The 11,428-nt window shown below is 43.1% G+C and overlaps 1 protein-coding gene across 6 annotated transcripts in view; it reads left to right on the forward strand.

The window, feature by feature from the left end:
* LOC133459660 (ryanodine receptor 1-like) overlaps positions 1 to 11,017 on the forward strand; it is a 58,528-nt gene extending 47,511 nt beyond the window's left edge. For all 6 annotated transcript variants that reach the window (XM_061739824.1, XM_061739826.1, XM_061739827.1 and 3 more), the window contains 21 exons: positions 719 to 799; positions 954 to 1,042; positions 2,025 to 2,153; positions 2,233 to 2,337; positions 2,711 to 2,792; positions 2,887 to 4,205; positions 4,362 to 4,441; positions 5,222 to 5,384; positions 5,486 to 5,572; positions 5,691 to 5,963; positions 6,078 to 6,208; positions 6,289 to 6,331; positions 6,410 to 6,543; positions 6,631 to 6,691; positions 8,223 to 8,369; positions 8,453 to 8,587; positions 9,382 to 9,538; positions 9,646 to 9,710; positions 9,793 to 9,893; positions 10,244 to 10,295; positions 10,370 to 11,017. In XM_061739824.1, coding sequence (XP_061595808.1) covers positions 719 to 799; positions 954 to 1,042; positions 2,025 to 2,153; positions 2,233 to 2,337; positions 2,711 to 2,792; positions 2,887 to 4,205; positions 4,362 to 4,441; positions 5,222 to 5,384; positions 5,486 to 5,572; positions 5,691 to 5,963; positions 6,078 to 6,208; positions 6,289 to 6,331; positions 6,410 to 6,543; positions 6,631 to 6,691; positions 8,223 to 8,369; positions 8,453 to 8,587; positions 9,382 to 9,538; positions 9,646 to 9,710; positions 9,793 to 9,893; positions 10,244 to 10,295; positions 10,370 to 10,465 — 3,530 coding nt within the window. In that variant the 3' untranslated portion in view covers positions 10,466 to 11,017. The remainder of the gene's footprint in view (positions 1 to 718; positions 800 to 953; positions 1,043 to 2,024; positions 2,154 to 2,232; positions 2,338 to 2,710; positions 2,793 to 2,886; positions 4,206 to 4,361; positions 4,442 to 5,221; positions 5,385 to 5,485; positions 5,573 to 5,690; positions 5,964 to 6,077; positions 6,209 to 6,288; positions 6,332 to 6,409; positions 6,544 to 6,630; positions 6,692 to 8,222; positions 8,370 to 8,452; positions 8,588 to 9,381; positions 9,539 to 9,645; positions 9,711 to 9,792; positions 9,894 to 10,243; positions 10,296 to 10,369) is intronic.
* Positions 11,018 to 11,428: the final 411 nt, after the last annotated feature.

Genomic DNA, 11,428 nt, shown 5'->3' on the forward strand with positions numbered 1-11,428 from the left:
ACGATGGTAAGTTGAGAAATTATTTTAATTTTTTTGTCTCCACACTGATAAAATACTCAGGTAAAGTATTTTACTAATTTAAAATCAGACTTGTTGCCATTTTCTTGAGTGTGATAAAGCTTACCGTATTTTCCGCACTATAAGGCGCACCTAAAAGCCTTTAATTTTCTCAAAAAGCGGCAGTGCGCTTTATAATGCAGTGCGCCTTATACTGTATATGATCATTACGGTAATTTCTGTTACTGTAGTCAGGGGGATTGTGGGTAATGTAGTCAGGGGGATTGTGGGTAATGTAGTTGGTGTCGCCGAAATAACGGCGCTAAAAATGTCGGAAATCGTCACAGACGTTCAAGACAACAGCAGCGACGCTGACTCGCATAATGGGGACTTTGACGAGACGGAGCAAAGCTGGTTTTTATTTTGTTCATGAAGTTTGACATACGGTACTTTTCTTCTTGTTTTTTTTTTGCATTTGCATTTGCTGTAGGATTTTGTAGCATTTCCTGTAGCGCAGCTCCATCAGGTAGATACGTAACTCAACCCCAGCCACTATAGTACGGTATTTTACCATATATTTAGTGTGCCTTATACATGGAAAAGGTTTTTAAATATGTCATTCATTGAAGTTGCGCCTTATAATGCGGTGCACCTTATAGTGCGGAAAATACGGTATATGCCTCACTTTGATTAATTTTATTTTTTTGGACTCTTTTTTTAGATGAGAAAGTGATGTCAGATGATGAGTTCACGTGTGACCTCTTCCGTTTCTTGCAGTTGCTCTGTGAAGGCCACAATAACGGTTGGAATCTTTCGTGTTTTACATCAGAAATACACAACAACACTTGATTCCATCCATCCATCTATTATCTATACCCGCTATATCCTTTGCAGGGTCATGGGGCACTTGATTCCATCGAAGCAAATTATATCTGATTCTGTCTGTTTTACTGCAGATTTTCAGAACTACTTGCGGACGCAGACGGGAAGCACAACCACCATCAACATCATTATCTGCACCGTAGATTATCTCCTCCGCCTCCAGGTGCACATCACCTTTATTACACAGATAATATACTTAATTACCACTGATAATAAAGATCATTTTTAAGTTTAGTGAGTAATACCACATGCAGGTGGAGGTTTTTCCCTCGTTGTCTTCAAGTCCAGTATCCTAAACCTATGTAAATTAATCCAGTGTTGGATGTAAATAATCAGAAAACCATGTCAGACCCGTGATATTTGGGTTTATATCAGAACAAGCTGCCTGTGAAACCTTTGTCAACATATAAAGCTGAATGTAGTCCTCTATTTTAGGACTGCTACCGACTACTCTGATACTATTAACTATTTATTAATCGACTAATCGGATTGTGAATCACATATTTATCAAATTACTCTTATTTAGCTATTAACTATCAAATTTAGCACGTTATTGCTTTCATTTTGTGCAAATTACCAATAAACACAAAAAAGATGGATACTTGATTGAAAATTACATCTTTTAAATCAACTTTGCCAAAAAGTTCGAGAAAAATGTTGATCCTAAAACCTAAAACACGTCTTCAAATGTCTTATTTTGTACAAGCCAACAGTCCACAATCCCAAAATGTTAGATTTACTATCATGGACTGGAGAAACCAGAAAGTTTTTAAATTTAAAAAGTTGCAATTGGAGAAGTTTGACTTTTTATTCTTAAAAAAAAGAAGCTCAAATGTATTCAATAATCGATAAGTCGGTTAATCGTTGCAGCTCTACTCTATCAGTGTCATGCAAGTCATGCAATACACAATAACATGAAAGGGGGAGGAATAAAAGACAATACAAATAAACTGAAATTACAGTTTTGTCTGACACATGTTTTAAAACTACAGGACGTGTGTTGGATGATTTGTGTTAGACTTAATAAACAGAAAATCAGATGATTTAGACACAATATAGACTAATGTTTCATTCCTACCTGAAAGGGCCTTAACTAGATGTTGCGGGAATATTCTTCATACTTCTGTTTGTCTTTTCTAATCAAGGAGTCCATCAGTGATTTTTACTGGTATTACTCTGGCAAGGACATTATCGACGACCCGGGCAAAAAGAACTTCTCCAAAGCCATGACAGTGGCCAAGCAGATCTTCAACAGTCTAACTGAATATATTCAGGTAAACTCTGATGAAAGCAGTTGCTTATTCTGGCTGGTGAGTTATAACTTGGGGTGTAACATGCACCGTTCCTCCTCAGGGTCCCTGCACCGGCAACCAGCAGTCGCTGGCCCACAGCAGACTGTGGGATGCAATTGTCGGGTTCCTTCACGTCTTCGCTCACATGATGATGAAGCTCGCACAGGTTCGTCCTCGGGATTCGGTTAAATCACAGAATTACAGTCATGTGACATTTTATCTTCATCATACAAGATAGAAGTGCATTAGTTAAAACATAAAAGCCTCAATATTAATACACAAGTCAATACACAATTTAAAAAAAAAGAGCTTTACCAAGTTTATAAATGAACCGTGTGTGAACTGTTGAGACGACAGAGAAGAGCAAACCTTTGAAAACAGCAGCTTACAGCAGGATTCTGATGGTTTAGGTAACGTTACAAGGTACATGAGGGTGTATACCTGCAATTACTGTGTAAGATAATGTGTGACATATTTCTCTTTTGTTGTCTGTTGCTGATGCTTCTAAACGATATGTAATAACTTTTAAACTCTCACAGGACTCCAGTCAGATCGGTCTGCTGAAGGAACTTCTCGACCTGCAGAAAGACATGGTTGTTATGTTGCTCTCGCTGTTAGAGGGTAAAACTCCTTATCTTTTGTTTTTCAATTCCAAACCTTAGTTTTGATCTATATAACGTACCTTTATTCTCACTGATTTGAAACATGCGTGCAGGAAACGTGGTGAACGGGACAATTGCTCGCCAGATGGTGGACATGCTGGTCGAGTCCTCCAGCAACGTGGAGATGATCCTCAAGTTCTTCGACATGTTCCTCAAACTGAAGGACATCGTGGCCTCGGATGCTTTCCGCGACTACGTGACGGACCCTCGCGGGCTGATCTCCAAGAAGGACTTCCAGAAGGCCATGGACAGCCAGAAGCAGTACTCCCCCTCGGAGATCCAGTTCCTGCTGTCCTGCTCGGAGGCAGACGAGAACGACATGATCAACTACGAGGAGTTTGCCAATCGCTTCCAGGAACCGGCCAAGGACATCGGCTTCAACATCGCAGTGCTGCTCACCAACCTGTCGGAGCACGTGCCTCACGACGTCCGGCTGCAGAACTTCCTGGGCCAGGCGGAGAGCGTGCTCAACTACTTCCGCCCGTTCCTGGGCCGCATCGAGATCATGGGCGCCAGCAGGAAGATCGAGCGCATCTACTTTGAGATCAGCGAGGTGAACAGGAGGCAGTGGGAGATGCCGCAGGTGAGGGAGTCCAAGCGGCAGTTCATATTCGACGTGGTCAACGAGGGAGGGGAATCCGAGAAGATGGAGATGTTCGTGAACTTCTGCGAGGACACCATCTTTGAGATGAACATCGCCGCGCAGATCTCGGAGCAGGAGGAGGAGGAGAAGAACGAAGACGATGACGAGGGAGATGAGGCCGGAGGGGAGGCAGCAGCCGGTGTGGCGGCGGGTGGAGGAGACGAGGACAGTAACGGGGAGGAAGCTCAGCCCGAGTCAACCTCCGCCTTTGCAGACTTCATAAACAGCATGTTCAGCTTCTTCAGCATCTTCACCTTCCGTAATCTCCGCAGACAGTATCGCAGGGTGAGGAAGATGACCTTCAAGGAGATCGTGGTGGCCGTCTCCACCTTCTTCTGGACCGTCCTGGTCAGCATCCTGCACTTCATTTACAATGTGTGCAAAGGCTTCTTCCTCATCATCTGGCAAGCGCTGTTTGGAGGCGGCTTGGTGGAAGGGGCCAAAAACATCACGGTGACGGAGATCCTGGCGAGCATGCCGGACCCCACGCAGGACGACGTGCACGGAGATGGACCGGGGGAGCTGAGGACGGGGGAGGAACTAGACACCGGGGGGGTAACAGACACGGGGGACACAGGGAGTGGGGAGGAGGAGGAGGATGACACCCAGGAAAAGGAGGGGGGGAGGGCACCAGGTACCGATGCCCCCGGTGGACTCGGAGATATGGGTGTAGAGGAACCTGTTGAGCCTCCGACCCCGGAGGGAACACCCATCACTAAGAGAAAAATGGTGAGCGTTTCTTCTTTCAGTTCAGATTTATCGTCTTTTAGCAGCTCAGTGTAAGGTATCTAGGTTCAAAACTATTCAATAAAAGAAATCTCCCCGAAATTATGGACAAAAGAGCAAAATAATCAAGTCATGTATGTATTTTATTTTGTGTTACAGCCTGAAGAGGCTGATGCGAGCCAGAAACCTCCAGAGCCAGCTCCCGTGGAGGAAACTCCTCCAGAGCCCGAAAAGGCTGAGTGAGTCTTCAGTCCTCTGTGTCATGGCATATTTTTTACCTAACATATATTTATAAGAACAATAAGATTACTTTTCAATAACACCACTGTGAATTCGGAGCCGGGGTTTGGTCTTTGTGGATTAGTCTCAGATTAGATGTTGTAAAAACCCACAATCATCATCATCTGCAAAGATTGAAGGGCAGGTGTTGTGGAAAAACCCATCAAATGCTCTTTAACACATTCTTTCAAACTAGGTGAATAACTGGACTGAAACTGAGCGTCTAAGTTACCAAGAATAAGACTTGAGAAATGATCCAGATTTCAGTAGATTCAGTTAAAGAGTTGCATGTAAACGGGTTAGAACGTACATCAGGTGTCTCGATGCAGAATGACAACGTAACAAAGGAAGTATAATGATTTTAAGGCATAAAAGATGATTCGTTCTTACGATTCAAGTAGAGAAAAACATCTTTAAGGTCAGTGTTAATCTTTTTTTGATCAGACTATCAGTCTGCACACAACGCTATTAAGGTTATTTTGCTGCTCTCAGCAGTTTGGGTTTAATCAAGTAGCCAAGGCTGAACTTTCCATCACAGCAGGTAAACGAGATAAACGCTTCAACCCACCTTTATTAAACTCTTGCTAAGCTTATTTTTTTCTGCTGTCCTGCAGATAAAATTTCATCGTAACAAGATGAGCGGCGTTAACGTAGCAGCTGATTAGTTTCCAAGGAGACAGATTCACCGAGTTGTAGACCTGCAGCAATCATATAGTAACACTTGTGTGTTTGTCATGAAGTGCTGAAAATGGAGAGAAAGCAGAGAAAGAAGCCCCCGCCCCCCCGGAGAAGGAAGAGCCAAAGAAACCAAAGAAATCTCCACTAAAAAAAGAGAAAAAGATCAAAAGGGAAGAAGGCTTTCAAATCTGGACTGAGCTGGAAACTCAGAGGATCAAATTCATGGTGACACATTTTTATCTCTTCTTCATGAGTAATTTGTTGCCATAATTGCAGAATGATTTAGAAATCAACCAGCTGATAAATATTTCATCTCATTTCGCCAGAACTACCTCTCCAGGAACTTCTACAACCTGCGGTTTTTGGCTCTGTTCCTTGCATTTGCCTTGAACTTCATTCTGCTATTTTATAAGGTAAACAATGTTTAAGTATATTAAAGTGGATTCATTCATTTCTTTGGAGTTTACTTCATTTCCGCATCACTTCGTCTGCTTGAGAAGGTGTGAGCCGCTGTTTTTTCTGTTTCCTCAGGTGTCTGAGACGCCACCAGAGGGTGATGAGATGGAGGGGTCGGGAATGATGGAGGGAAGCGGGATGTTTGAGGGCTCCGGCTTGTTTGAAGGCTCGGGGGAGGATGCCGAGGGCTCAGGGATGGATGGAGGAGAAGACGAGGATGAAGAAGACGTTCCAATTTATTTCTATTTAGAGGAGAGCACCGGATACATGCAGCCCACGCTGGCCTTCGTCGCCATCCTGCACACAGTGATTTCATTCATCTGCATCATTGGCTACAACTGTTTGAAGGTACAACAGCGATATTGTGGAGGGAGAAAAAAACCTCTGTAAACAATGTTTTGCTTCTTTCCAGAAATGTTTTCAGTCTCTTCCAGTTTCATGCTTTTGGAAAACTGTTTTCAGATTCCATTGGTGATCTTTAAGAGGGAAAAGGAACTAGCAAGGAAGCTGGAGTTTGACGGCCTGTACATCACCGAGCAGCCGGAGGATGACGACATCAAGGGCCAGTGGGACCGACTGGTCCTGAACACACCGTATGGAGATAAATAAACTGCGTATTATTTTGGCAGCTATAATTATAGTTGATTAATTGATTGTGTTTTCTGTTTTAAAGCTCTTTTCCAAACAATTACTGGGATAAATTCGTCAAACGAAAGGTGAGCTCTGTCTAATCCCGACTGCGTTACAATAGACTCGTCAAGCATCTAAGCGTGTAATTTATCACCCGCATCCAGGTTCTGGATAAATACGGAGACATTTATGGGAGAGAGCGGATTGCTGAGCTGCTGGGCGTCGACTTGGCCTCCCTGGATGTGAGTCAGCAGCACGAGAAGAAGCAGGAGGAACCCGACAGCTCTGTTTTTACATGGTACCGTTCTCCCGGCACAGACAATCATCTTGTTTCACCTTGTTTCTGCAATCTGAAGTTATTTAAAATGCTTGTTCTCTTGGGCAGGGTGACGTCCATCGACATCAAGTACCAGCTCTGGAAGTTTGGGGTCATATTCACAGATGGAGTAAGAAAATTCATCCTGATGTAACATCTAAAGTTGCTTTTGTCAATGAAAATTATGACTAAATATCGTCGTCAACGAACCTTTATCACCTGAGGAAAACGAGACGAGACGCAACGAAAATGCTGGTCATGTGACGATAACGATAATTAAAGGAGCTTGAGGCAGGATTGAGGCAGGATTTATGAAAAAAATGTGTATACGTTTTAAGTTTTCTAGTAATAATGTCAGATGAAGCGTTCCAAACCAAAAAGAATGAGCCCTCTAGTGTATCTCTCCGTTGCCTTGAACAGGCTGTGTGCTGCAAAATGTGCTGCAATTCGGGGGCTGATTTTCCCGCGCTGGGCTGCGGATGTGACGTCACATGACGCTGCATGCGCGTTCTCCCCGTTCTCCCGTGCCGGCTTCACTGTTGGCTGCAGTACCCCCGACGGCCGTCGTGGTGAAGGGTGGCGATAAAGAGTCTCATTTCTTAAAAGGAGCCTCATGCTCCTTTAAATATATAATGCAATATCGTAGACGAATAAAAACGAGACTAAAATGTAGATTACAAAAAAAAACTGTGCTTTTCGTAGACCAAAACGAGACGAAATGTTACAGCAAAGATCCTTAATGTCCATGTTTTCAGTAGTTTCTCTGGTTTAGTTCTGCTGCTGGGTGACGTCACGTCCTCAATCCCAGTCGCTGCAGAAGGGAATCAGATCCAGAAGATGCAGCTGCAGAGTTAGAGGCTGATGCCATTAATGCAGAGCTCTAGGTTCACGTCCATTAAAAACAAAGTTACATAGAGAAAGTGGCCGATGGCCGGCCACACAGGGATCTGCTCTGGGGCTGGGGGAAGAAGAAGAAGAGACCATCTTTGGATACACTTTCCTACATAGACATGGAAAAGAAAACCCAATGTGTCGTTGAAAAAGAAAAAGACAGGGAGAAATGTGGAAAAATAAATATGTTGTAAACTCAAATTACAGTCTTCTGTATCTGGAATGAATGTATTCTTGAGTCTATAAGGTAACAATAATATAATAATAAGATAACCTTGTTTGAATTGTAAAATGGATTTGGCTAAATACAATCTTTGACTAAAACTAGACTAAAATGGTCCTGGACAATTCTGACTAAAATAAGACTAAAATGCTCAGACTTTTAGTCGACTGAAACTTGACACGACTAAAAGGAGTATGAACTTGACTAAAAAATGACTAAAATGATAGCTTGACCCAAAGACTAGACTAAAACTAAAATTGAAACAGGCTGACAAAAACAACAATACATCTATCCATCGTTGCTTCCATTCATCCATCCTCATCCATCCATCGTCGAATAAAAAGAGACTAAAATGCTCAGACTTTTAGTCGACTGAAACTTGACACAACTAAAAGGAGAAAGAACGTGACTAAAACTAATAAAAACTATTGTACAATGATAGCTTGACACAAAGACTAGACTAAAACTAAAATTGAAGCAGGCTGACAAAAACAACACAAGTCACATCCCATGACTGCAGGAGAATAACATGCATGTCTTCCTGCAGACGTTCCTGTACCTGTGCTGGTACACGGTGATGTCTCTGCTCGGCCACTACAACAACTTCTTCTACGCCTCTCACCTGCTGGACATCGCCATGGGCGTCAAGACCCTGCGCACCATCCTGTCCTCCGTCACGCACAACGGCAAACAGGCATGTGGACATGTGGTAGCGCGTCTGTTTGCTTCTGCTCCGCTGTGAAGGTGCTGACCTGCCGTGTTTCTCGTCCCCGCTAGCTCATGATGACGGTGGGGCTGCTGGCCGTGGTCGTGTACCTCTACACCGTCGTCGCCTTCAACTTCTTCCGCAAGTTTTACAACAAGAGCGAAGACGAGGACGAGCCCGACATGAAGTGTGATGACATGATGACTGTACGTAGCCGTGGAGGGAAACGTTGAGAGCTCTCTCGTCTGTAGGGATGGGAATTGAGAACCGGTTCTGAACAAGAACCGGTTCCCAGTGTTTCAATTCCTTGGAATTGTTTCCGAATTTTGCAAACGATTCTCTTTTCAATTGTGATGGGAACGAATGACGTCATCACGCATGTTACATAACATGCGTGATGACGCAGCACGGCACCCAAGATATACAGTGCCTTGCGAAAGTATTTGGCCCCTTTGAACTTTGACCTTTTGCCACATTTCAGGCTTCAAACAAAGATATAAAACAAATTGTTTGTGAAGAATCAACAAGTGGGACACAATCATGAAGTGGAACGAAATTTATTGGATATTTCAAACTTTGTTAACAAATAAAAAACTGAAAAATTGGGCATGCAAAATTATTCAGCCCCCTTAAGTTAATACTTTGTAGCGCCACCTTTTGCTGCGATTACAGCTGTAAATCGCTTGGGGTACGGTATGTCTCTATCAGTTTTGCACATCGAGAGATGAAATTCTCAACCCATCAGCAGCAGCAGCAACGTTAGGGTGTTCTTGGCTAATAATACTGCAGGTAACTAATTAACTAACAAACACAGTCTATCATATTAGCACCATTTGCTTCATTGTTGTCCCTTTTTTTCAAATGAGAATCGATAAGGGAATCAATAAAGAACTGAATCGTGAAGCAGAATTGAAAATGGAATTGGAATCGTAAAAATCTTATCAATTCCCATCCCTACTCGTCTGCGTGACTTTAACGTTTTCTGAATCCTCCTTCTTAGTGCTACCTCTTCCACATGTACGTGGGAGTGCGTGCCGGCGGAGGCATCGGAGATGAGATCGAGGATCCCGCCGGAGACGAATACGAGCTCTACCGAGTCGTCTTCGACATAACCTTCTTCTTCTTCGTCATCGTCATCCTGCTGGCCATCATTCAAGGTACGAACAGCCTCTTCCGGAAGTCGCTGCTCGGATATATTCATCCCTTTATTCAGCTGGAAGTCAAGGAAAAGGATGAATGATGTAATGTTGTACCAACACCGCAGGTCTGATCATCGATGCCTTTGGGGAACTCAGAGACCAACAAGAGCAAGTCAAGGAGGACATGGAGGTACCGTATCACATCTACAGGTCGGCACTTCCACCAAATGCTCAGAGGAGTGGCTGTAACTAAATCACTGATTTTTGCGCAGACAAAATGCTTCATATGTGGCATCGGGAGTGACTACTTCGATACGACGCCGCACGGCTTTGAGACCCACACCTTCGATGAACACAACCTTGCCAATTACTTGTAAGTTATTCAGATTCAGACGACTTTATTAATCCCTTTGGGAGGTTTCCTCCGGGAAATTGACATCTCCATCTAACTCATATACAAATCAAACACCTCAAAAATCAAACACCCATGTAAAGATAAAAAGATAAAGAATTAAAAATAAAGATCAAATAAAACATTTTAAGATAAGGTAAAATAAATAAAAAATAAAAAGTGTGGTGCCATAAATAGAATTATATGGATAGAAAAGAAAAAAGTGTTATGTAATATTGTGTTATAAGTGTTACTCTTCTGCATTGCAGTCTGTGCACAGCAACGTGAGAAAATATCAACGTCTAACAGGATATGAATGTCTTTTATTTCAGGTTCTTCTTAATGTACCTGATTAACAAAGATGACACCGAGCACACTGGACAGGTGAGTCTGGGCGACATTTAGGTTTGCTGTCTTTGACCTCGGGTCCATTCATCCTCCGCCATCCTCTGTTTCAGGAGTCCTACGTGTGGAAGATGTACCAGGAGCGTTGCTGGGACTTCTACCCGGCTGGAGACTGCTTCAGGAAGCAATATGAGGATCAGCTCTCCTAGTGACGCCCGAGCCGGTTCAGGCCCGCCCCCCAGAGCGAGGACGCGGCTACACCTTCTCGTTCATCCTTCTAGTTCATCCGTCTGTTTAAAGGAGTCTGCCCATCTCTGCCCTGCCGACTGATGCTCGACGCACTCACTTTACTGTCAAAGATCCACCCGTAGGCTCCGGGTCCCAAGATCAGGACGGCCGTCCTCCATCACTCCCAGCGTCTCGCTGAGCGATGAGGCCGGAGCCTGCGTTTATGTGTCTGCATAGAAGGAGAAGATTTTTTAAAAGAAACGATCTTTATGAGATTAAAACAGAGGTTTAAAAGTAAACACTACTAGGTAAAGTGCCTGAACAATAACTTATACGGCATCTCTTTATCGTTTGTGATAGAATCTGGTCACGTGGTTGTTGCCTTCACACTTGTCTTCATGTGTCTTGATAGTTTAAGTTATTACACATTTGCCCTGTGGCTGTTCAGTTCCCTCCAGGTAGTTCACAATGTTTGATTCCACATGTTTTATTTCATTTATCAAGAAAAATTAAGTTATAATAAAATCTGTCAATGGATAAATGTGACTGAGTTAATCTTGTACTTAATTACACTGCATGTGAAAGGAACCAGCGTTAATGAGGAACCATCAACTTCACGAGCAGGACAAATGAAAGAGGCTGACTTAATTCAGGCTCACCGTAATCTAAGTTTAAAAGGTTTGAAGAACATTTCAGATGAGTTATCACATTTGTTTATTAATGGCTGAGCTGAATCTTTTTCCAGGTAACATAAATCTGCGTGGAAAGTACCAACCAGCGAGTTGACCTCTTGACACGACTCATTTTATTAAAATAAATCACAAAAGGGAGGTCTATAGATTTATTTCCTTTTTATTTACCACTGGCAGGGTGCGTTTGCTGTCTACAGAACACGTCAGGCGTGGGGATGCGGAGTGAAGCTCATTCAGAAGCTTTGAATTCTG

Source organism: Cololabis saira, chromosome 14 (genome assembly GCF_033807715.1).
Source record: "Cololabis saira isolate AMF1-May2022 chromosome 14, fColSai1.1, whole genome shotgun sequence".
NCBI lineage: Eukaryota > Metazoa > Chordata > Actinopteri > Beloniformes > Belonidae > Cololabis > Cololabis saira.